Source organism: Lissotriton helveticus, chromosome 6 (genome assembly GCF_964261635.1).
Source record: "Lissotriton helveticus chromosome 6, aLisHel1.1, whole genome shotgun sequence".
NCBI lineage: Eukaryota > Metazoa > Chordata > Amphibia > Caudata > Salamandridae > Lissotriton > Lissotriton helveticus.
In genome coordinates, this window is record NC_136067.1 from 1,957,361,298 (window position 1) to 1,957,388,209 (window position 26,912).

Here is a 26,912-nt window from a genome sequence, read left to right on the forward strand (position 1 = left end):
CAGGCTCGGCCGGAGCTCTGTTCAGGCACGTCTAGTCGGCCATGTTGCTGGCCACGCCCCCCCCTGACGCTCTATTTTTAACGGAAACTTGGCTCCAGATGGACAATGACCCGACCACAATATGGGCCACACCTCAAGGCTACACCCTTAAGCGCCTCGACCGCCAGTCGGGGAGAGGCGGGGGCCTAGCCATCATATACAGGGATAGTTTTAAGTGTCGTGCTACTCCAAATCTCTCGCCGACCTGCGAGAGTTTATACTTTGCGCTTGATTTTTCCCCCACTACCACCTTCTCCGGCATTTTACTTTATCGTCCACCTGGCTCCCTTAATAATTTCATAACGCAGATCACGGACCTCACTGCCAACGCAGTGGTAACCTCGCCTAATTTCACTTTGCTTGGGGATTTTAACCTCCATTTGGATGACCCCCATGCTACGTCAGCCAATAACCTACGGGTCAACCTGCAAGCGTTAGACCTCTGCCAGAGAGGCCATCAGGCGACCCACAAGAAGGGACATCTTCTTGATCATATATACAGTAACACCAACCTTAATGTAGAATCCCCTGTTCCACTACCCTGGACCGACCATTTTTTGATACCTTTCACCTGGCTCTCCAACCCTCCCTCCCCCTGTGATGCTCCTACCAAGCATCTGGGCAGGAAATGGTCCTCACTCCCCCTCACTGACTGGACAGCTGCTCTTGTCCAAGATCCCCCGAGGAAGGCTATGACTCCTGCCTCTGCCTCTAACAAATTTGATCACTGGATTTCCAGCACCCTCGACCAGGTTCTTCCCAAACGCCCATGTAAACTTATTAGAAGACCTAAAGTCGCACCTTGGTATACTCCTGCTCTAAGGTCATTAAAACTTGAGTGCCGTAAACTTGAGAGAGCATGGAGGAAGGAACATTCTCAGTCTAGGAAAGAGGATTATAGGGCTGTAATGAAGCTTTACAAATTAGAGATCAAAAAGGCGCAAGCCCTCTTCTATGAAGGGAAAATTAATGCAGCAGCCAATGCGCCCAGGGAAATCTTTAGGATAGCTAGGTCCCTTATCTCTCCTCCGGCTGAGCGCCCTACTGCCGAAGGTGCACAAGACCGCTGCAATGAGCTGGCCGCTTTCTTTTCAAAGAAAATTCTGACCATATACTCCTCCTTTCGCATTCCCATGGCCAACGCCAGCTCTATCTCACATAAACCAGCTGACTCTCTGGCTCTCTGCAAGTTGGACACAATTCCGCTTCTTGATGCCTGTGGTTTGGACAGACTAATTTCCAAAGTCACTTCCGGGTCACCCAATGACCCGGCACCCCCCCGGATCCTTGTTAAGGCCCTGGACGTTATTCGTCCTGTCATTTTGGAAACCTTAAACACTTCCATTGTTTCCAAATCGGTCCCACCTTCCTGGAAATGTGCCATGGTGAGGGCACTACTCAAAAAACCCACCCTGGATCAGAGCAACTTGTCCAATTACCGCCCCATTTCGTTGCTCCCCTGGCTGAGTAAACTGCTGGAGAGGCACGTTAATAACATCTTAACAGACTATTTGGAGTCCAACCATCTGTTGCGTGCCTCCCAGACAGGATTTCGCCCTCAACATTGTACCGAAACCGCTTTGTTAGCGGTTACGGAAGACGCAAGAACCGTTCTTGATCAGGGAGGAAAGGTGGCCATCATCTTGTTAGATCTTAGCGCCGCGTTCGACACGGTAAACCATGCCATGCTATTACATCGACTGGCTGGCATGGGCGTGTCGGGCGCGGCCCTAGAATGGCTTGCCTCCTTTCTGAGTGAGCGTTTTTTTCAGGTCTTCGAGGGCGAGATAGTCTCTCCCAAACATCCTCTCAGGTGCGGGGTTCCCCAGGGCTCCTCCCTGAGCCCGACCCTTTTTAACGCCTACATGGAACCTCTGGACAGGATAGTCCATCCCTTTGGTGTGCGTATTGTCACCTACGCGGATGATACGCAGCTGGTGGTCTCCCTAGACCACTCAGATGGATCATCCAACACCTTAGGCCCCTGTCTAGAGGCTGTTGCCAGTTGGATGCAAGCCTCTTGTCTGAAACTTAACGGGGAGAAGACAGACATCATTCTCCTCGGCAATCCTTCCCCGTCTGTTCTTGCATCCGTCTGGCCACCATGTCTGGGCGTTCTCCCCGCCCCTAGGTCCCAGATAAAGAGCCTCGGGATCTGGCTCGACACCGCCCTAGACTTTTCGGTCCAGGCTACCAAGACTGCCGCCACTTGCTTTGGACTAATGAGGATGCTCCGGCGGGTGCTCCCCCTGCTCCCTTTCCAGGCGAGGAGGATCATGGTCCAGGCCCTGATTCTCTCCCGCCTGGATTACGGGAACGCTCTCTATCTGGGAGCACCGGCCTCGGTACTTCAGAGACTTCAGGTCACACAAAATAGCGCGGCCCGCCTACTGTTCAACCTGCCCCGTCGGCAGTCGGCGAGGAAGGCACTGAAAGACCTCCACTGGCTGCCAATGGCTGCCAGAGTGCAGTTCAAGGCTTTGTGCATTCTGCACAAATCCTTCCACCGTGCAGGCCCAGCGATTCTGCACTCTCTGGTCACGCCCTATGTTCCAGCCAGTTCCCTTCGTTCTGGCACCCTGCAGCTGGCCACCTCTTTTAAAATTAATAGAGCCCGCTGGGGTGGCCGCTCCTTTTCCCACTCGGCGGCCAGACTCTGGAACGCCCTTCCTTTCGCCATCCGAGGAAACAGCAACCTCCTGTCTTTTAGAAAGGCCTTGAAAACGCATTTGTTTGCTAAATCCTGCTGATCTACCCTGAGCCTGCGCTAGCCATTTTTATCTTCAAGCGCTGCGAGGCCTCAGGGTAGTTACGCGCTATACAAATGCAATTTTTCATTTCATTTCATTTCATTGGCAGGGGGTGTTAATTAGCTACAGTACAGTAAGAAAAGTGAATAAATGTCTGGTATGCATGCTGTAACAGGGGAGGTCTCCGTTTTAAGTCCTGGCTTAATGTTTTGGTTGAGGTCTTTTTTATGTTTGTTTTTTTCGGCAACAGATGCATCAGGAGGAAATATATAGGTCGGGGGGGGGTGAAGTTAAGTGGGTTATCAGCTGTTAAATAGTAAAGTCACGGACACCACGGTTACATGTGCAGATCCCTTAGGGACATAATCCTGGATGTGGCAAACACACAGCACACTGAAGCCATCAAGCACAGCTTTGCAGCCCTCATACACAATATACCGCACATAACCCCTCCATGACAGAGGTTAACATACTGTCCTAGAATATGAATGGCCTGCTGGACCGCATCAAACAGTCTTCAGTAGTCCATTAGTCAGAACGTTTCCAAGCCCTTTGTTCTTATGTTACACAAAACTCCTCTCCTGGGTGGGCACTGCCTCTTCCTTCAGCAATTCGGATATGATAGGGTATACCGCTCTGGATTCACTTGAGGCTCCCATGGGGGGTGGTTCTCTTATTGCATAGAGGTTTTCCTTTGGCAGTGACTAAGGTACACACAGACACCCAAGGGAGATACAGAGGGATGGAGGGTTCGCTCGAAGGCAATTATAGAACTTTGCGTTGGTCTGTATGCTGAACCAGCTGCTCTCCCCCACTAGACACAGAGACAAAACTCCTACTGACACTCCCGCAAGCTTCCACCATTATAAGAGAGGACTTTAACGCGGTTCTGGACCCAGAGTGACTCAACAGGGAGACGGTCCAATCTATGAACCTTGTCACTTGCACTAACTCCCTAGGGCTCCGTGATGCATAGATAGTATGGCACCCCAAGGACTCAGCATACACCCACACTTCAGCAGCCCACAAGAAAATGTTGTGCACTGACCTACTGCTGCTGCTGGCAACAGACGTCCCTCAAGTGTTGCATGGTTGATATTCTGCCGATGGAAGGGGGTGGGGTGCACGAGGGGGGGGGATCTCCGATCACGCTCAGCTTCTGATGATCAGCACCCACCCAGTGCCCCATGTGGCATCCTAATGCATGGTATTTGATGGACAGGGACTGCTCCAACAATGTGGAATCTGAGTTCCAAGCCTACTTTGAGAATAATTGCGATACAGTGAGCTTGACAGGAACCCTTTGGGAGGCAGCAAACTCAACATTAGGGTTCTTGTAAAAGGGTATATTCAGGGTGGTGAGAAGAAGAAATTGGAGTAAATCACAAATATGGAGACCCAAATTTTAGCCCCAGAGCGGCAAGTGCTGTTAGCACCCTCTGGGGAGATCAACCATCACCTCATAGTTGCTAGAACAAGGGTGAGAAATTTCGCTGGAGGAGGCCCGACAATGTTGGAGAGCGTCCACAAGGCAGGTCTATGACCTTGGACACAAGATCGGGAATCTCCTATATTAGTTGACCAGTAGAGAGATTGCATCTAGGGAGGATCCGCCATCATGATGGATGAGGGGCAGTTGAAGACCGGTACCTCGGATATTGTGCAGGCTTTTGCAAACTACTATTAAGCCTTGTATGAGCACAGACCACAACTCTGTAGGCGGCAATGTGCCCTTGCTGAACGACAACCCACTGCCTCAGATCCCCCTCCAGTCGCTAGCTAGTAACCTGGATCAGCCAATTACACCTGAAGGAATGGATGGTAAACCTTCAGGCCCGACAGGTTCCCTGTTGAGTATTACCAGTGGCAACAGGCGCATTTCCCCTGGAGTTTGATAATGCCATGATCATGGTGATTCTTAAGCTGGGTCAGCCACCAGATAGATGAGACTCCTATCGGCCAATCTCATTGATCAATGCCGATATAGAACTGTTCACCAAGACCCTGGCCAACCAGCTGTAATGGACCCAACCCTACCTGATCAGCCCTGATCATTGTGGCTTCATGCCAGCTCATGGCATCCGACATTCCATTTGTACAGTCAAGTGGTTCTCTCCCGAGCTCAGTCTTCGAGGACCCTCTGCCCTGCTCATAATAGGTTTTGAAAAGGCCTTAATGCAACGGTAGAGTGCTATTTCCTCACCATGGTTTTAGGATGGGTGAGACTGGGACCCTACTTCCGAAAGCATGTTGGGATTTTGCGCTAATAGCTAGTGGCATAGGTGCAAATTAATGGATCCTTTTCCTCCCCCTTTCCAATCAGAATGGGTACCCGCAGGGCTGTCCTCTTTCCCATTTCCTCTTCGCCATAGCTAGTGAAGCCCTGGCAGGGATGGCCGTGGGACAATGTCCTGAGAAATGCATAGCCTTGTACACAGATGAGGTCTTGCTCTTCCTAATGGACCCGCAAAATACCAGTCCACGTTTTATGGAAATTCATGATATTTTTGAGGCAGCCTTGGCTTTCCAAGTGAGTAGAGCCAAGTCCTTCCCGATAGGAGGTGTCTTGAGTGTACCTGGCAGTCTGCAATCCCAATACACTGTTTGACATTCCAATACATGGGTATCCACATTTTGCTACTTCCTGAGTCGACATGGAATCTCAATTTGACTTCCCTGGTCACCAATATGAAAAAGATCTCCAGAGGTGGGTGAGCCTTCCTCTCCATGTCCTGAGGTGGGTAGCCTCTTCAAGATGATGGTCTTGCCGAGCTTTATTTATGCATTTCAAAATTTCCCTTTCCCAATCTCAAAAAAGGTGGTTCCAAAACCTCACCTTCATCATCTCTTTGTACCTATGGGTAGTTGAGCACCTTAGGATCGCCTGTGCTACTTGTTGGCAATGCCGCTACTACTGAGGTCTGGGAATGGCAGACTTGCAGTGCTACTATAAAGCTTAACAGGCAACAGTGATTAATGATGGGCTTAAAGGCCGATCCAGCTTATAAAGGGGAGTTGGAGTTGTTGGGACTTGACAGGATGACAGTTCTATATGGAGAAACAATCCCTCAGACTCTCCCAGTTCTCACTCTGTTATCCTCCTGAATTAGAGGACAGCACTCCACCTTACAGGTTGGGATCGCAAGCAGACACTGATGCGCCCCCCTACCCTCCGGCAAGGGAGGCGGCTGCCCCATGCAGGAGGCTGGATGGGTTTTCAAGCTGGGACAAGATAGTAATCACTCATCTCAGGGATGTCAGGTCTGGTAGTCACTTACAAACGTTCCAGGAGCTGCGGGATCTGTATCATCTCTACCGTACTCAGTTCCATAAGTACTTACAACTGCAGCACGAGTTGAGGGCTAGTATTACCCCAGACACTGCAATCCCTGACTTCAGCCCTCTGGAGGCAAAGCTGTTGACCAGTAAGTTAACTAAAGGTGCAAACTCACAGGTATATTGATCCCTAGTCAATAATACATCGGACCAGTACACTAGAAGCAAAGAAGCAAAGATGGGAGGTCTGGCTTGGCGAGCTGAATGACACTGACTGGAGAGGTCTAATTCCCGGGAGGCCCACCTGGCCTAAGTCTACACACCTGAGGCAAATTCAGCATAAATACTTGCACTTAAACTATATGACCCCACTGCAACTTCACCAAGCTGGTACAAATCTCCAAGCAAACAGCTTCTGATGTGTGTGGCAGGGGCAGTTTTTTCCCCCATGTGGTGTGGTTGTGTCCAGCAACCGTCCATGACTGGAGTAAAATAGAATGAAAGCTGGCGCAGGTCCTAGACATTTCACTGGTACTTTCCTCCAGGGTCGTCCTGTTGGGAAGGCTGGAAAGCCCGAGACTGGAGCATGTCTACATAGGAGTTGCAATATTGGTCGCCAAGACCGACAATGCACGGAAATGGAGATCTGCTAATGCCTCTGTACCGGCTGAGTGGCACATGGGGTGGACAGGGGTGCTCAACAAGAAAGACCTATTTATGTGGCAAGACAGACCGGAGAATCAAGGGAAGATTCGATATAAATGGTGGGAATACAGCGATTTGGCACTGGATGACTGAATGTATTAAATCCAGGCAATGTGCTATCAGTGGTGACATGAATGCAATTAACTGTACCAATTTGCGTAGAAACCAATAAAACTAGCTTATCAAAAAGAAAATTGGTTAGGGTAGTGCTCTGAAAAATCACCTGTGAGATCTGACAGGACTGTTTGACTAGCACTTCTATCCAAATAAACATAAGTCATTGTCCCTGTATGCTAACTTAGATCAAGCAATCGGAAATTGCTCTGTCCCTGCAAAATTAGTAAAGTCAAAATGGGTGGGCGTGCATTCTCTCATCTTGCCCCATTCCATTGGAACAGACTAACGAATGAGATACGAGCCTGCACAACTCTGGTGCAGTTTAAGAAGCAGCTTAAAACTTGGCTGTTCTAATTGCTACTCAGTCATAAGCTACCGATACTGTGCAGCCAAGAATGCCGAGAGATCCATGTGGGGATGATTTGTTGCGCATTACACATCATAATACTAATAATAATAATAATAATAATAATTGCGAAGGGCTGAAGCCTTAGGCTAAGAATCAATTTCTCCAAAAGGAAAGCAGTTTTATTTAGCACTTATGACATCTATTAGGTGTGACTCCAATAATTTTGGGGACCATGCCATACACATTAACTGTAGTTGTAAGGCTGAAGAACTATTGACAACAGCAAGAGGTTAGTGCAAAAACAAAAGGGTGAATATCCATGGTCAGCAGAAGGATGGGAACATGTGGAAATATTTGCAGCTCTCAAGAGTTCATCATTGATGCTCTTCAAAACATGTGATGTCACAAGTGATGTCTTCAGTGAAGTCATTAGTTATGTCACGTGAGAGGTCAGTAGCAGATGTGGAAATATTTACGCTCTTAAGAGCTAAGCAAATATTTGCAGCTCCTATGAGTTAAATCAAGGAAGCTTTATATATTTTCTACTTCGCAAATCTGTTACTTCAGCATTGACTAGAAGACACCAGCGTTCCCATGACCTATCCAAACAGATCAGAATCTTATTGGAACAAAGTGCAGGGACCTTAAGAAGCCCTCTTCCTACACCTATTACAGATAACATTAAAAAGAACAGAAGCTCAGCTGATAAGTGTTAGTACTATGATACTAATCCTTCAGTAGTCCTGCTAGTAAGTGGAGGCACTAAGCGCTATATAAAGAATAAAAACCATAATGAACAAGGGATGATAGTGTCCTACTCAAAAAAGAGCAGCCTGGTTGGAAAATAGAATAACTGTCCTATTAAAGTATGACTGCTGGTATTTTCTCACATGTCCCACCATGATGCATCTGCCGTAATGATGGTAATGGGGGAGTTCACAGTGTGAATATAATCCTTGTTCACTGTACGGAAACTATCAACAAGAGCCAGTACCCTCTTCACACAGAGACTCTTCAAAGCTAAACACTTAATCAAACTTGAAGCAGGACCAATTACCTTTGTCTACAGGTGATTCCCCAATGTTCACAACAATATAAAGCCATTCTCAAAAAGTGGTACTTGATATTTACATTTTATATTGATTGTTATGGACTCCATTTTTTAAAGAAATTGAACTAGAGATGATTAATACAGCTTCAAAAAGCCATTTACACCACCAGTAAAAGTTATGATTTACTGATTCCATGGAAAATAACTAATCCAAATGACATTGTTGAGACAAGTAAAGAAAAGCATGAGAAATTGGGTTGTTGGGTGATTGGTGGGAGAGTAGAGAGGGGGCGCCCTGGTCTAGCAAAAGCAACAGCCATAATCCTTTGCAGGGTGAACCACAAAAAGTCACCAAAATAATCTGTGTTTACCCCTGGGTAGCTTGCTTAACTTAGAGGCAATGTGTAAAGTAATACAGTGAAACACCACATAAGAAAAATCCCAAATCAATTTAGAAAGATAGAGTACATTTTAATAAATTATTTGAAACCAAAATGACAAATTCAATACGAAGAACTCGAGAGATTGTTTTTTAAAGATTTAAGTGACAATAGAGCCAAAAAGCACAAAGTGACAATAAGGGATATCTAGTTGTGCTGGTGGGGGGCAAAGTCAAAAGTTCAGGCCTACCACGATGGAACTCAGGCCAGCTACAGGGACCAGGTTTGGTTAGAAATAAATCTACTTCGAGGATCCTGTCGATGAGGAAGATGCGAGGTGCAGGCCAGGCAATGCGTTGGGTCAGATTCATGCAGCGATGGCGATACACCAGTTCCAATCTGCGCAACAGCGGTGATCCGTTGACTTTGATTCACGCAACGAAGGTGATGTGCCAGCTTCGATCCGCACAACAGCAGTGATGTGTCTGTGCTGACTCTCACAGTGATGGGCCAGTGCTGATCTCCACAGCAATGTTGATGAACTGGTTCTGCTGGAGCAACACCTTAGGTCCACTTCCATGGGTCCAGAACTGGAGTGGTACCACTTGGCAGGGCAGATTCACAGATGGCAAAGTCCAGATGCAGAATTAGATGAGTTGGAAGTCTTATGTCCCTGAGACTTCAGATCAGGAGGCAATCCAACTATCCAGGTTCAGTCCTTCTCACCCAGGCAAAGAGGGCAGCAGGCAGCAAGTTAGCACAGCAATAAAGCAGTTGTTTCAGAGCAGCAGTCCAGCTTAGTGTCAATCCTTCAGCAGCACAGTAGTCCTTCTTCCTGGCAGAGTATACACAGCCCCAGAAGTGTAGTAAAGTGGTGGGGTTTGAGGTCCAGTTCTTATACCCAGTCATGCCTCTGAAGTGGCGGGGGGCTTCAAAGATGGGTCTTTGAAGTGCTTTGAAGTCCTCTCTTTCTGTCTTGGCTTCAGACTCACTACAGGGGGTAATGCAGCCCCTTGTGTGGGGACAGGACACAGCCTATTCAGGTGTAAGTGTGAGGCTGGGTCCAGGTCTTCCCTCCCATCCTGTCCAGGATGGCCCACAGGACACAGATAGCCCATAAAGTCTCACCTAAGCTCCTATTTGGTATGGCTGTCTAGGGGGAATACACAAAGCCCAACTGTCACCCAACCCAGGCATGCAATCCGAGACAGGATGCAGGCACACAAGACTAAGAGCAGAAACAGTAAAAAGAACAAAATTATGGAATGCTGAACAAATCAAACACTCAGCCCCATTAACAGATCTGGGTTTAAACCATTGTTTTTTTGTTCACCACGCCACCCCAGTTTGGATCCAGCCATTTGCAAACCAGTTTTGACCCTGCATTGGGAACAACCAGCCAAAGTGCTGTCTAATTAATTATAAGAAAAGTCACAATTAAAATGCTTTATAAAATGTATCCAAAAACTAGTATTTAAGGGATCAGTGCTACAAAGATGCAAGTGATTTTTCTTGCAGAGGTCGATAAAATGTTAAATTGCCAATGATCACATGATTGTACCAGGTTAGTTTTACTAGCTTGCGACCAGACATCGTGCAAAATGTCTGTGTAAATCCTCATCTCAGGTTTTGTCCATATTCTTACTATGCTGCTCAATAGACTTAAGGCCCAGCTCATGCCTCAAAGCGTCCATTCGGGTCACTGGGCCAAGGAGAAGTAGATGATGTAAAAAAACGATTCTCTGCCCTTGCAAACCCCTTGGCCTTTTTATGGCCCCAAAGCTCTGCTCCATAAACCCCTGCAGCAAGAGCTTGCACTCGATATGCCACAAGAGCGGGACCAATCAATTTACGGCCCTGGCTTTTAGCTAAGCTGAGGACTCCGCCAGCGTTTTGGCTCAGCATGGCCTCACTTTTTAATATGTGGAACGACCAAGTCAGCTTTGAGTCAAACCACACTCCAAGATAATCATAGTGTTCTACTTGATCTAAACAAATGCAATAGATTTTGAAGGAACTCTTCAGCATAACACTGCTCTTTAAGATTAAGTATTTTGTTTTGCAGTTTCAATCTTTAAATTCTTTGAATCACAGTAACATTCTAATGGCTTCAAGAGTTTATGCATGGGCAATTCAGTCCAGGACAGAAGCACAGCGTCATCAGCAAAAAGCGGGATTGAAGTTTTTTGGCCCCCACAGACTGGCACATCGAAGTATAGGGCCTTCAGGTAACTGTAAACTGATAGTAAAAATATTAACCAGATCTGGGGCCATATCTTAACCCTGCTCGACCCAAACATTGATACCAATGCTATTTGTTACTCAACTCAGGCCATGTCTGACCGAAGATGTACTATTATTGTACAGGAGTATAATTGCAGATACCAGTTTTTCTGGGTAACCGAGAGATTGTTGTGGCTGCCAAAGCAATTCACGCTTTATGGTGTTAAAGGCCATTTTGAGTTTGATAAAAATCAAAGACAATTTTGGTTTTTTAAAAATCTTTTTTAACACTGGCATATTTTAGGCTAATGTTAAATAGCTGAATTTTTTGATCAACTGTTCCTTGGCCTCTTCTAAAACCTGCCTGTGAAGCATTGAGGATGCCATTATCACACATCTAATTGTCTACACGAGTGTGTAAAAGCTTTGTATACATTTTCCACACTGCATCGAGCAGGGAAATTGATCGATAGTTGGCGGGATCGTCTGTGGGCCTTTCTTGTGAAGAACAGTTATGGTGGTTTTCCACAATGTCTGTACCATCCCTGGAGCCAGGGGATGGAGTTGAAGTTCAAATGGGAACCCAAGAAGTAAGATCAGATTTCAGTCTGTCAGCTGGAATCCCTTCAGGGCCATGGGACCTTGCTGTAGGAAAATTAACAGAGTAAAGATGAGTAAGCATTCCTGTATAGTACATCCTAACTATAATTACTGATACCCTGGTGTATAATTGCCTAGCATTATAAATGGCCACTCCCAGCAGTTAAACCCTGTAAACACAGAGTTGGTTTACATTCCAACATTCCATGCATATGCAATTAACAAAAAATATAATATAAAAAGCAAACATATTTAATATTTACAAAATAAAAGAAAATTATAACATTACAAATATACTAAAATAGAAAAAATATTTCAAACAATTTAACACACTTCTCACCCTACTTCCCGACAAGCCCAACACCCACCAATACATACAAATAAATTATAAGTATTTACATATATTAACCCAAAAAAATAAACTGTACCAAAAAGAATTGCAAACTTAGTACATTTGTAATAACTTATCATAATAAAATCTTCCCCAAAAAAGTTATAGGTATTATATACAATAAAAAATATATTAAGTACAAAAAAACTATATTCTTATCTGTGATATTAGGTCTTAACATATTTGTAACATCGCAATATACATTTTTATAACAATTACAACTATATTAAGGTCGAACATCTTAGGCTTCTACACATTTCAATGCAACTCTGCATCATTCATGTGAAGTTCAAGCATCAGGCTACTGGTCACTGATTGGCAAAGATGTAGTGCAGATGCTTGTACAAGTAAACACTGTACATTCAGGTTTAATATAGGACGGGGAAACGTTTGTCACTTACCATTTGACTAAAAACGTGTTGAATTATGGTAATTATAGGACTATCTTGCTGGGGTTCAGGGACTGTGAAAGGAAAGGCTGTACAATATCATTTTTGTAACACTACAAAATGTAAATACGTGTAAATGAACTGTACACAATCAGCAGTTAGGAGAGAAAAAATGAAGCACTTTTTTGCAATCTGAAGTGTGATGGAAACACAGATTTTAGTAGGATCTAAAATAATCATGGTACTTTACTTTGTAGTGCACAAATGATATTCACTGAAACCCGCTTTCCACACACACTATGATTTGTGCACAATATAGTTTTATCAGTAAAACTGCATGCATGTGCACATTTAGTTGCTATTTCAATGGAAAATACACTGTTCGTAAATGACAGTGCCCCAGCACACAATGCTTAAGCTACATTACATTTTTTTTTCTAAAACACACCTCATGTCCGTTAAAGCTAGATGGGTTATGAAAGTTTGTTGTTCTACAAATTGTAATGTAAACAAACTCAGCGCTGATAGAAAGTTAAAAGAATCCAGTCACGCTGTTGTACGGGCCCAATAACCCTGTGTTAAGGGTGAGTACTATGGTCGAAATAATCTACCTAGATAAGACAATTTAGAATTCTGGATACCAACATCCCCCTATGTTTAAATGCATCTGTTTCACTATAGGTACATATTCCTTAAAAATACGGTGGCCCCCCTCCGGCTATATCCTCACTACTGAGTTCCTGAATTTTACAGGTAAAACCATATGTCATCTAGAAAATATGGTCCTTGAGTACAACATTTAAAAATGAAATCTAGCCACTTAATGCATAGTCATTTTCTGTAATTTTATATCCTTGACAGAAAGGAATTTCGAACGTGATGTGCTAGACCAGAATCTCTATTAATCGAGACACAACTATCAGACTACCTCCAATTAACACGAGAGGGATAATTAATTTTCGTAGCTATGCACAATGATTTATTTACAGATAAAACCATACATCATTTAGAAAATGTGGGCCCGTGATTACAAAATTCAAAAACTGAATTTGGCCACTTGATATACAGTCATTTTCTGTAATCTTATGTCCTTTACAGATAGGAACCTCGCACTTGATGTGTGAAACTAGAGTCTCTATCAATCGAGACACAACAATCAGACCACCTCCAATTAATACGAGAGGGATAATTAATTTTTTGCAGGTATGCACAACGATTTATTCTCTTATAGCTACCTCAGAGTGACTACAAGTCACTAAACTCAGTAACCCACATGTATAGCCCATTATAACTTAAATGCCATATGACTTATCTATAGGAATGTATACTTGTGTAGAAGATGTAATATACGATCCGGTGAAAACACGAATATGCCTTGGATAATGTAAAAAGAAAGTTTTTTTAACAAAATCTATGAATGTATCTAATTGTATGCTTTCTCTGTATAGAATTGTTTGTCCTGATGAAGGTGATATCGTAGTACACCGAAACGCTGCGTCGACAACCTTGACAACTGTGAATTTTGTGGCTTTCGATAATTTTAATTACTGTGAATTGTATGATTTTTTATCGTTCTATATGTGTATCTGTATATCTCTTGAAACCAAGACATATTTTTAATATATGGCACTGTATTGATGTTATTCAATATTGATTTTTTCTATTTGTAATAAACTGTTTATTTTTTAATACCAAATAATGTTTTTTTAATTTATTCATCTATCCTTGTTTTCACTATATGTCTAACATTGTGTAATTATGTATACTCTTCTATGTAGTTGGCATTTTGAGATATGAGGGCAATACACTAAAGGGCTTTTCAAGAGTTGAACTTTCGGGACTCGTTAAGTTCTTCAGTTCTACAAATTGGGCCATGGTTCTAAAAAGTTATGGAAGCACTGTTTTAAAGTAATGCTAAGCATTGTGCCAAAGCGCCAAGGTAAGACAGCAGAGTCTTACATGATAGATTGCTATGCAATCACAACAACCCAAGTGTGAGCCAAGTAAAAGATGCAATTTCGCAGTAGTTACTTGTTATGCTTTGGAATATAACGCAATATTTGTCATGTGCATTGTTTGTAAATAGTTTTATTGGCTCCAGGATTTACACCAACAATACACTAGGAAAATGTTCCTAAATACTAATTATAGCCATATAAAATCTCATTTACTAAGTCTCACTCATCTCAGAAGGCATAACAAGTTAGAACAGTTGCATGCCTCACGCAGTTCCGAATAACCAAATAGGCAAAGTAGGCACCAGCCTATTGGCCCCACTCCTTTTAGGGGGCCCACGACAACAGATCAAAATAATATTGATTTGATTTTGAAAGAAAATTACAAATCAAGCTTTGTTAAATAATTGTTTCCAAAAGATAGAAAGAAATGAACTCAAAGAAACAAAAACTTTAAAGTCTCTATGAAGAAAATACTGTTTTAATGTACATTCAGATTCACATAACAGTTTGCCTCTTAAAAGCTCATCTTCTGGCAGCTGTTAGTTTGTAAACAAATCTGGTGCATTGGGTATTAGGAGATAATCTGCGAGGGGGATCCCGAAATTTCGACTGCCTTGGGGCCTCCACAGAGTTTAATCCAGCACTCACCTCACAATAAACCCTAGAGCTTGTTAAACATCCCACATTCCTGCACCATCCACACTCAGGTTCAGAATTTTGAAGCACAAGAGTTATTGTAAGCCAGATAGAGGTGGCTTACAAAATAACAGAGAGCAGAGCCAAGGTTCTGGATCGGATCTTAGAGCCTGTGCACGAGTCAAGCCCTGGAAATGTTTACTATGTAAATCAAATAACTAACCATGTAAAACATGACAACACCTCTTCAAAATAAAAATAAAACGTTTTTTGACATGTGGAGGCTTTGACATTAATATTTCACATAATAGCACTACACTGAGAAATACTTCTGAAAAGTGCTAGTTTTTAAGCACAAACCATTAGAGAACTAAGAGGCAAGACGATTATTATGTAAAACGTATACATGGTCCTGATCAGAGCTTTAATTGGAATGAAAAAACTGGGGTGTGGGGGTCTCTCAAAGGGGTGTGGCCAATGTATTAACCCGGACATTCCGCCGCGGTGCGGGCGTTCCACTGAGTGGGCGGGGCTGCGTCAGCCGTTGGTCATGCGCAGCACCCCAGAGGTAGTGCAGGCAACGGGTTAAGGGCGTGGCTGAAAAACATGTCAGCTACCTATCTGTGCTTAGCATAGTGTGCCGCCCGACTTGTATATTTCTGTTTCTGTCATTGCATCTAGATATATGAAACAACAAGTAACCTCATACCTACAACAAGTCAGGACTACTGCTTTGTCAATGGTTGTTAGCTGCATAAGATAAATAAGCAGCAACTATGGATTGTATATAATTTTGAAAAAGCTTCCACTTGTAAAGTCCTGGTGACACCATGCTGCTCCTGAGTTTCAAAAAGAGAAGGGAAATCCTTTAAAAAAAAGTAATTTTCTCTCCTGATTTCCCTTCCCCCACAACGCTCACCTGGCATGTCGTTGTGCCGTAACTTCTCCACTAGTGAGCAGTGTGAGCATGCGCACATCAATGTGCCTGCTGTCACTGCAGTCCGTAAAAAAACAGACCGCCTGTGCCAGGCCACAAAACAGAGCTCGATAGAGACCTGTTTCGAGACCCCCTTTAAAAAACTGCTGGTGCTCAGCACCTGTGAGACCTGACCCACTTAAAGACCTAGCCCTGATTGTTATAGAGCAAAATTACAGCCTAAAAAAGCAAACACAATAGCTTTTGTATAACTATTATCTCTTGAAATACTTTATTTCGGCCAAAGGCACTAAAGGTTTCATAGCAATACAAAATATTCACAAGATAATTCAATTTCCTAAAACTTGACAGTTATATACATGTGTTGAACACCCGCATGATATGATCTAAAATGCATCAATTCAATATAGACACTGGTTCCATCGGGTATGCAACCTGATTCCTTCAATGCATGAACTTAATTCCTTATTAATACACTTTAATTTTCTAGTTACTCAGGACAAAGCTCCCAACAGAGAGCCTGTTCACCTTACAAATCCAGCACCATAAGAATTCGGGGTAAAACATCAGTTTTTAATCTATGAATTAGTCTTTTCATTCACAAATACCCCTTGTACATATCAAGATTCAAATCAGAACTTATTCACAATTCATAAATATTTTACAAAAGCGGCGCAGAACATATAGTGATTATGATGTGACATCAGGTGAAATGGTGACATTCAAACGTGCTTATATACAAGTGAGAGAAGGAAATGGAGGAGAAAAGGCAAGAAATCTTTTCGCCAGTTTCAGTTTTTGGTTAAATTATGCCAGTAATCCACTTCGATTTGTGATCAGTACAGAATACACAGTTTTCATGATCACAAATCGAAGTGGATTACTGGCATAATGTATCCAAAAACTGAAACTGGCCAAAATATTTCTTGCCTTTTCCCCTCCATTTCCTTCTCTCACTTGTATATAAGCACGTTTGAATGTCACCATTTCACCTGATGTCACATCATAATCACTATATGTTCTGTGCCGCTTTTGTAAAATATTTATGAATAAGTTCTGATTTGAATCTTGATATGTACAAGGGGTATTTGTGAATGAAAAGACTAATTCATAGATTAAAAACTGATGTTTTACCCCAAATTCTTTTGGTGCTGGATTTGTAAGGTGAACAGGCTCTCTGTTGGGAGCTTTGTCCTGAGTAACTAGAAAATTAAAGTGTATTAATAAGGAATTAAGTTCATGCATTGAAGGAATCAGGTTGCATACCCGACGGAACAATTGTCTATATTGAACTGTATTGCCCAGGTTCTGAGGGATACTGGGTTACCCCATGGTGATTTACATTCTAAAATGCATCAAGCAATATATATATATATAATATATTCTCGCTAAAATGAGCTTCCCTCTCAGGATAAAACAATATAAACTGGTCATTAAGCATTCCAGTGCATCCCCCTATGTATACATTTTTAAAATCAGCTAAAACTTTTAAAGTACAAATAAAATAACTTCCTTTTTTTGGGCAATTCAAAGTGCTTTCCCAGTTATAAGTATGTTGTTCATTGCAACATCATAGCTTTAGCCCCAATTTACGTCTTATAAGTCCTACTACAAACAAATATCGGGATAAGGCAAATATTACGTACGGTACAGTTCTGTCAGCACCCTCAATGAATCTTGGTGCTCTCTAAATCCCAGTGAGTTGCACAACGGTCGCATCCATTTCTTCCTTGCCCGAGTATATGCTGGGCAGAAGAATAGGATATGTCCTGCATTTTCGGTAGCCCCTAAAGTGCATGTAGTACATAAAGTGCAGGAGAGGTCTCCCTTTTTTCCCCAATTTGCTGTATAGCTCTTGATCTGCAAAGTGTTGTACCTTAACTAGTATTCTGAACCAGATATTTGAAAGTGCTTTATTAAGCGAAATAAGGACAACAAAAGGAGGAGTATCGCTGAATTAAAATAGTTGCCTAAAATCACACATTCATCCAGGTTTTCTGGTATCACTTTGTACGAATCAGCCATTTAGTGGGTTTCTATTTGCATTTCCTTTTCATGTAACTGCTTTCTTTTAACGTTTTCTGCATTTGTTTGTAGTTTTTATGTAGCACCAACTCAACCCTAAAGGTATTGGAGAACTTTATGTGAAAGTCAGCTATATTACACAAGATCACGTTAATTTTTGAAAGGCACAGGGAGGCTAACTGATTTGCCCAGAATCACAATATGGAGAGCCGACAACGAGACTCGCACCTGGTTCCCCAATTCCAAAATCGGCAGCTTTTGCCGGAATGCCACATTCTGGCTAGAGTTAGGTTGGCTGGGGAAGTCACATGAAGGCTCTGCTCATTATGTGCTCGAGGTTCTCTCAGGACCTTGAGCTGAGTCACAGCCAGACGGCAGGCTCGAGCCGGGCTCGTGCTTTCAGTGTCACGCCCACCTCTACGCTTAGAAGCACGCCCTTCACCGTCAAACAAATGGGCGCTCTTGGCAGGCGGGCAACTAGAGCCAAAATTCGGGTGGGGGGCTAATTCTTCCAGCCATAGGCAGAGTGGCTCTAAAAAGGGGTGAAAACACAACAAAAGCCCCATTAACAAGTAAATGGTCTTTTAAAGCCCTGTGAAGAACTCGGCTGCAATTAGATGGTCGTCAGCCCGTGAAGCGGTCTCAGCCCGGGCTGACGCACACGTCGGGGGTGGGGGGGGCTTAAGCCCGGTGGGCCCAATGGGTGTTGTGCGCCTCGCTCTTGGTATGCCATTTAAAAATGTACACATTCAAAGGACGACCTCCTAAAACAAAATAATTCCCAAGCATCCGTACTAGAATGCAAAGGATTACAGAAAACAGGATCTTAGCTTATTTATTTATTTTATGCATTTTTATAAAGCGTTGACTTTACCGAAGGTGTCAGAGCACTGTACAATAGAACCAGTTACGTTACATGACAGAAATATTACAAAAATGGAACGTACAAAAATAGCAGGACACAGAATCAAAACACAGCAGGCAAAAGGAACACAATATCAAACACAGCAAGAAAGGAATGTACAAAAAAAATAAAAAATACAAATATATAAATAAATATAACAAATTTACAATGACTAACGAACTTCCTGCTTAGTTAATTTTCTTACATTTTCTCACGAAAGAGACATTGTGCAGCATTGTTTACAACGGAAATGCAGCAAAGGCCATCGCACCTTAAATCTGGGGATTTTTAGGAGTCTTCTTGGACCATGCAAGTAACTGGCAGTTTTCACGCCTCTTCAAGAAGCAGTTCCCGAAGCGGCCTCTGGCAGGGCCGGCTGCAGAGGTCCGGGGCCGCCCGTCGGGAGCCCTGCACACCGGACGCCGGGACAAACAAGAACTCGAAGAGCGCTCCAGCCCGCTCCGTCCCCTGCACTCATTCCGGAGTCAGGCAAGCGTTGATAACCATAGCAACGGCAGGACGGACATCTGACGGCTCCGAAGCTGACGTTCTTCGCCCGCTAGCGTCTGCGTGCGTTGCGAGCCTCTTTCTGGATCAAAGCGCAGCGTGATCCTCACTGTATTTGGCCGCCATGTTTCTTTTTTAAGGATAGACGACGTCGTGTTTGACAAGTGTTTTATTAATCACCTGTCAAACAAAGGGAACGCAGATACCGTACATAATATGGGGCAGGCCATCTCATCGACAGTAGAGGACGTGAAGAGGAGCAGGTACCTGACACCAGGCGAACTCAGAGAGTACCAGGTTAGACAGGGCTTTAGGTGAAATGAAAAAAACGGGGGGGGGGGGGGGGGGATCGTCTTAAAGTGGTGTGCTCGATGTAATTTAAGGGTGTAGCTTAAAAACACTTACATTGAAAATCTGTGCTTTGCCTAGTGGACCGCCCACTGGTGTTTTACAGCTTCTGTCATAGCATCCAGATATATTTATTTAATGTGATTTTATATAGTGTAGACATTAATGAAGGTGTCAGAGCGCGTTACATAAGGACTTTGGATTACATGAGTTACATAAGAGATACAAACAAAAAAAAATGCAAATGTTCAAGTTGTAAAGTTAGTCAAGGAAGAGATACAAACAGATAAGCTCTAAAATCACATAGGATGGGTAGTAAGTACAAAGGTCTACTACATATACTAGTGGTTAAAGTTATATATGTACAAATTGAAAATTCACGCAGGGTTACATTTTAACAGCGATTAGGCTTGGACAATTATATATTACATATTTCCAGAGCAGGAAATTCTTGCCATTGTTTAGCCAGGTGTTCAGGTAGTGTTGCACTCAAGGGTGGTGGTCTTGGGTCTGTAGGGATCACTGAGTTGGAGATGTCCATAAGGCCGGATGGTGGTGGGGGAAGCAGCATGCTGAAGGGCAGGCGGCATACCCAGGGCACTTTCCTTGGACTCGTTCTCCGCACGCAGTGTTTGGCTGAGAGTCGGAGCACAGCCGCCATGTCAGGGTCAGGCACTATGGTCAGGCAGTTCATCACTAGCTCACGGCGGCACACTTGAGTCTCAAATTCACTAAAACGCTAACAGGCTGTGGCAAAGCTAGCGTTTTCCAAACTGGGCCCCACTAAGTAATGATCATGGAAACTGGATAAGGTCACCGCCCTCAGATCTCCAGGTCCTGGCCTCAATCCGTCCACTAACTCCTTACTGTCCAGGGTGCGCTAGCTATATGCCCAAGGTCACCGCGCCGGCCTCTGCTCTTCCCCCGCGGCCCCTCTGAACTCGGCCACAGTGTCCTCGCAGGTCTCAGGACTCGCGGCACAGTCCAGGGCTGTTGTTCACTTTTGAGGCGCCATCTTGAGGGTTCTCAGCCTCCGCCGTCTCCCAGGGCAGAGTTTGTCCACGTCCTACCTGTGGTGTGTCTGTGGCGAGCGCAGAAAGAGGGACAAAGAAAACTCATCTCAGCCCCTTCCGCGTGACACATCATTCCTTCTTTCCTTTCCAATATGCTGTCTACACTGCATATATAATCCAAGTGACATTACACCAACAAAAAGCCTGGACTATTGTCAATGGTTGTTAGTTGCATAAGATAAATAAGCAACAATTATCGCTTTGTTGGGTAGCATATTGAATGATTCAGTTCTGAACTGATGAGACTGAAAGAACTAAAAGTAGTCTCTTTGAAGTTACACCAAAGGAAGTGATGGGTGACACGGGTGTAGAGGTAAGATTGTTTTTTCTCGCTTTGAGGGTATGGGCAGAAATGGAGAGCCCGATAGGAACCCGTCTCAGGACCTCCTTTTTAGACAGCGCCGGCTGGACCTGACCCACTTAAAGCCCTGAGGTTAGATTTACCAGTGAGTGAGGTCATGAAAACAGGGTTGGACGTATGGAAAATGGCTTTGATTTTCCAGACATTGGTGGTTTACATGGGCCTGTAATCACCAGTAGTGAGTTATGGGACTTATTTATTTTCTTTCATTGATTACCAGAACCTCTCACAAAGGAGGGCACAGATACTCATAAAGCCATGAGACGAGGTGCAGTGTTAGCAGACATGCGTGCCAACAAGCCCCATTTAGGCAATGCCAAAAATTGCTTTATTTTATGTGTCTCCCTCCTTGCATTAGCTCTGCTTCAATATAAGTGAATAGCTAAAATACATTCCCCCGATTTCCTTTCAAAATCTCCCACTAACTTGCTAAAAAATGTTGGCCTGTATGCAGCAGCAGAGCCGCTGCTCTGTTAAACTGCTGCCAATGAGGATGTCAGAGTGGAGTATTTAGATGTGCCACTCTGGCAATGGAGGTGTAGCACTACCCTGACCTTGGTTGGGACCTAATGCTTGGTTTTCAGACAGGCACTGCAATCAGTGGCATAGCTGGGGGTGAAGTTCCTAGAGGCCAAATTTACATTTGCTCTCCCACTTCGGCCACAAAGAATTTAGCATTTAAATAGGTGTGGAAAAGACTTGAAGTGCCTCAAAGGAGCAAGTATTAGGCTGACTTGAATGGGAGAGATGACCCCTCTAAGCCTGACAGAATATGGAAGTGGGGCTAGGAGCATCTTTTTTGACATTACAGTGTCAAATTCTGCCTGAATGTCAAATCCATAGGTCTGCCAGGTTTACATATAACACTGTGGGTGCACACGAAAGGGCGGAGAACAGGATCCTAATTTTGTTCTTGTATAATTTACTGTCTGGTTGTTGGAAAACCCTGCTTTGTTCTAGCAGACATTTGCGTCTGGGTTTATTGTGGGTACAGCTTCTGCCCCAAACTGGATTTTAGTGTGAGATGTGGGAGGACACTGGGATTACCGTAGTGTTCCCTCAACCAAAGCTCACTCTCTAGGACCCAGATCTTCTTCAAATGGTGGTTGAACTGCTCAATTCCTCAGTATGGCAGGGACTGATCCCACAAGCTTATAAAAAAGCTTGACTTCGATGCCACCAATTGGGCTAATTTTAGACCAGTTTCAATACTGCCCCTCTTCTCCAAGATTTTGAAGAAGCGCATAAACTCAAGGGTTACCACTTCTGTCGAAGTCCAAAACTCTCTGCATCCATCATAGTTGGGTATCAGGTCAGGGCACAGCACTGAATTCCCCCCTAGTAGTCACAGAACATCTGAGATGACTCCTGGATGTGGGCCGAACAGCTGTGCTGATTTTATCACATCGCCGTGTGGCTTTTAATACACAGCCCCATTCCATCCTCCCAGAAAGGCTAAGGGCACTGGGCCTTCAGGGCACTCCTTTGGCCTTGATGATGTTCCGCCATGAAAAGGCAGGCGGAAAGGGACATTGTAATTCCTCCGGCGGTGCCTGGTAGGCACCGCCACTGTTGTAGGGCTACAACACCCTCTCCGACGGGCTCCTTGAGCCTGTTGGTTGCGTGGTGGTTGGTTTTGGGCGGTAAACAGTATCACTATGGCAGTGAGACCGCCACCGATGGGCTGTTGGTATCACCGTCATCGTAATCAGGCCCTTAATCTCCCCATGCCTAACAAAAATGAATGTGTCTGTCTTTGACGCAACTAGTGCTCATGTAGAGCGCTCTGATACCTTCGGGTCTAGTTTGCGCTATGTATATCCCCCTACCCCCAAAAAAAGGTGCAGAGCTTTTCAATGTTTTGGTAGAGAAGGCTATTGACACTTTTGCCCCCAAGAAATTGTACTCTGCTAAGCAACTTAAGCCTTTGGCCCCCTGGATCTCCGATTCTTTAAAACTTCTTCAATCTAGCTGTAAGAAGCTGTAGAGACACTGGCGAACTAATTATGATGTAGAAGCCAAGGCAACCCATCAGGATGCTCTTAAGAAATATCAGGAAGCCATGTACATGGCTCATAAAGCTTTCATTGCTCTGTCAATCTCTGAGACAGATAATTCTCCCAAAGAATTGTTTAAGGTGGTCAACGCCTTTCTTTCTCCACTGACGACTAAAAATATGCTTACTCCTTCAATGGAACTTTGTGCAGAGCTCTCTATTTTTTCATGACAAAATTCTGGTTATTTACTATTCTTTTCCTCAGCCTTCCATAGCTTCTTCAGGCTTTCCTTCCCTCCCCTCTGCTCCACCTTTGTCTTGTTTTTCTTCCATCTCCTTTGAAACATGTGCTAATGACCTTGTCAATTGTAAATCAGGATCTCCATTTGACCCATGCCTGACTATTCTTAAAAGGGCAGTGTCAGTGATTAACCCCTTGGTGAACAACTTGCTCACTGAATGTCTTGCTCAGGCCAGGGTCCCCTCTGGATGGAATCAGGCCCTGCTACTTCCCTTACTCAAGAAGCCTTCCGCCGATTTTCAGCAATTTCAGGCCCATCTCTCTTCTGCACACTTTGGAAAAGCTGGTAGAAAAATGTTTTAACAGATAGCTCACTCAATTTTTTGGAAAAAAACCTTCTACGACATGGCTCGCAATCAGGTTTTCATCATGGTTATAGTACTGAGAGTGCTCTTCTTGAGGTTTCTGAGCATATCATAAGCAATCTTGACCGAAATTCCCAGGTATGTTAATTCTGCTGGATCTCTCAGCAGCATTTGATACGGTTTCTCATGCTATTTTGCTTGAGAGACTGGAAGTCATGGGCGTTACTGACCGTGCCTTGTCTTGGTTTAAGTCCTTTGTCAGCAACAGCAAACAGGCGGTCTTTCTCTCTCCATTTACATCTGTAGCAAAGCCTTTGATTTGTGGTGTTCCACAGGATTAGTCTCTTAGCCCTACCCTTTTTAATGTATATATGTCACCCTTGTCTAATACTGGCGAATCTTTTGGAGTTAGAGTGGTTCCGTACGCTGACGATACTCAGCTGTTTTAGGCATTTCACAAAAATGTTACTTCATCACTGAGCTCTTTTAAATTGTGTCTCAGATCTGTCTTAGAATGGATGAATACCAATTTTTTAAAGATAAACTCAGATAAGACTGAGATTCTCTTTTTTGGTTCTAAATCTATACCTGACTCCAACCTTTGGTGGCAGTCAGAGATGGGTAATCCCCCTTCTCCTTCCTCTCTGGTCAGAATTTAGGGGTAACATTTGATGCTGAGCTCACCTTTGAATCTCAGATAAAATGGCTGTCTTGTTCCTGTTTCTTGAATGTCAGATCTCTGAGACATATGATGCATTTTATTCCAGTGGAACAGCAGAAAACCATTGTACATGCCTTTATTACTTCTAAACTGGACTTTTGTAATAGTCTGTACCTCGGGCTCCCTCCCTTTCTTATTCAACATCCTCCGATTATTCAAAACACTGCTGCCCGACATATCCTGAAACTCCCTCCCTGATGCTCTATATTAAATCATTTGCATCAGCTTCACTGGTTGCCGATCAATAGAAGGATCCAACTTAAGGCCCTCACTTTTGCTTTCAAGATTTTTAATGCTTAGCGGCCTCTCTATCTTAGGCACTGGTTCAAAATATCCTTCCAGGTGCGATCCCTTGGTTCTCATAGCCTTAAGTTGTTTCAAACCCCTCGTATTACTAAATCCAGAAGAGGTGGTTGTTCCTTTGCCAACCTGACAGCTCGACGGGGAATGCCTTACCCCTGGCCTTGAGAAGTTGTCCATCTGAAATGGTTTTCACGAAAAAGCTTAAAACACTTCTTTTTGACTCTGCAATAACCTTCTCCTAAGTCTGTTTCAGAAACAGATTTAGGAGAAAGTTATTGCAGAGTCAAAAAGAAGCATTTTAAGCTTTTGAACTAAGTGGATATTCTCTTTGCTAGCGCTGGCACACATTTTTAGGAAGCTGTGAGCTTTACAAATGTATTGAACTGTATTGTGGTTCAAAGATCCTGGGCCCTTGATTGGTTTCAGTGTGTACACCTAAGGTTTCATAAAAACTGGGACTTGAAAATGTTTTGGTTTCAAAGACCTCCGGTGGGCCAGGACCAACCTCCTAGGCATCTGACTAAGGTGCATTGCCGCTGGGCCAAACTTTCAGGTTGCTTCCGCTCTGAGCAGCAGCAAATTCGATTCAGCTGTACCTTGCAGAGAAGGAAATCAGATTAATGGAGCCCTGTTTGGCTACAGCCGGAGGCATTGCGCTGCTGGAAGAATCTGAGCTCCAAAAAAGTGGCTAAGTCCGAAGATAGAAATCTTGACCTAGCAAAGTGAAGGCACAAAACAGATGTCGCCAGCGAGAGAACTTTACTAGGTATTTCCCACACTGAGCTTTCCCTCTAAGAGCCAATGGCTTCACCGAGACCTCGTCCAATGGCTACCCGGCAATGATTTTTTACTTCCATTTCAGGGAACTAAGTCTGAAGGTAATACTTCTGACTGGATTGAACCTTTTCCTGTATCTGACCTGCGTTCCATCGCTGTCACCCAAGCACAATTAGATGACCACGGTTGGCTTTTTTGGCACTATTTTCATATTTAAAAATGAAACATTCATAACTCTTAGGGGTCCATTAGGATGGCGGGCGGACATCCCAGTGCAAAACGGGACCGCCCGCCATAGGAGCGGCGGTCCCGCCTTGACAATTAGGATGCGCCCCCCACACTGGCGGGAGCATCCTGTATTTTTACCATTGCAATGGTAAAAATGCACGTTGTGCATTTCAAAGCACAACATGGCAGGCACTGCGCGGTGCCTGCCATGTTGCACTTTGAAATGCGGGTATGGTACCCCCCCTTCTGCACCCCGGAGTCCCAGGGGGCCCACAATGGGCCCCCGCAGGGAGTCTCCTCATGCCTTTCCGGGCGGCAATGCTGCCACAGAAAGGCATGTCTGCAGGCCCATCCTAATATGGCTGGCGGTGTCTATTAGACACCGCCACCATATTAAACTTTTCCGCCCCGGCCGCAAGGCGACCGGGCGGAAAAGCGGCGGACGGTGTTTACGTCCGCGCGGTCCCCCCGCCATAGTAATATGGCGGGGGAGAAATGGGTGGCGGGCGGGCATTCATGTCGGGCGGATCGCCACCATGGCGGTGGCGATCCGCCCGACATCGTAATGGACCCCTTATTTCCCATATTGGATTTTTGTCCCTTTGGTGTAGTTTTATTTATTAAAATATTCTCTATTTTCTATATTAGTGTGGGATTTTTTGTGATGTGTTTTGGCTTTATACTGTCTTGGTACTGCATAAATACTTTACACTTCGCCTCTAAGTTAATCCTGTCTGCTCTGTGTCATAGCTACCAGGGGGTTGAACTCAAATTAATTTAGCGACTTTACTGCTTCACCCTGATAAAGATTGCGGTTATTGCTTAAGGTGGGTCATGGCTAATAACCTCAATTTCTTTCAGCAGTGCTATTGTTTCACTGTCAAGACAGACCTTTTCATGTGTTGCCTGCCAGGAAAGTGGCCTACCAACATCTTCTGTGTTTTAAATTGGCTTGCCAGCAAACTGCTCGGATTGGCACAATCTCCTCCCAGTAACCCCTGATTGCCCTGAGGTACCTGAAAAAGATCCTACTCCATCCTTGGGCTCCAGCAACGCCAAATGTTTCTAACGGCTATTTTTCATCCTCATGCTAGTTCACTGCTGCTGTTCAATGCACTTGGTTTCTTTCATCCTGTGACTGGACTCCTACTAACAATAAGGGGCAAAGTCAATAATGCTCGCTCAACATCAGAATTCAACCCAGACGTATTGACTTTGACAGTGCTTGTAGTTTCTCTAAAGATATAGTTCTTCCATCCAGG

At 44.1% G+C, this 26,912-nt stretch overlaps 2 protein-coding genes across 5 annotated transcripts in view; one reads left to right on the top strand and one right to left on the bottom strand.

Moving 5' to 3' along the window:
• The window catches only part of LOC144763928 (uncharacterized), a 168,533-nt gene that overhangs the window by 97,396 nt on the left and 44,225 nt on the right, over positions 1 to 26,912 (bottom strand). The window contains exon 1 of one of the 3 annotated variants that reach the window (XM_078649971.1): positions 18,936 to 19,244. The exons of 1 other annotated variant lie outside the window; for it this stretch is intronic. The gene's annotated coding sequence lies outside the window, so the exon portion shown is untranslated. Of the gene's footprint in view, positions 1 to 18,935; positions 19,245 to 26,912 lie in introns of those variants that run through there. One more of the 3 variants, XM_078649970.1, reaches the window with a different exon arrangement.
• CIB4 (calcium and integrin binding family member 4) overlaps positions 19,353 to 26,912 on the top strand; it is a 178,444-nt gene continuing 170,884 nt past the window's right edge. For both annotated transcript variants that reach the window (XM_078649973.1, XM_078649974.1), the window contains exon 1: positions 19,353 to 19,534. In XM_078649973.1, the coding sequence (XP_078506099.1) occupies positions 19,454 to 19,534 (81 nt within the window). In that variant the 5' untranslated portion in view covers positions 19,353 to 19,453. The remainder of the gene's footprint in view (positions 19,535 to 26,912) is intronic.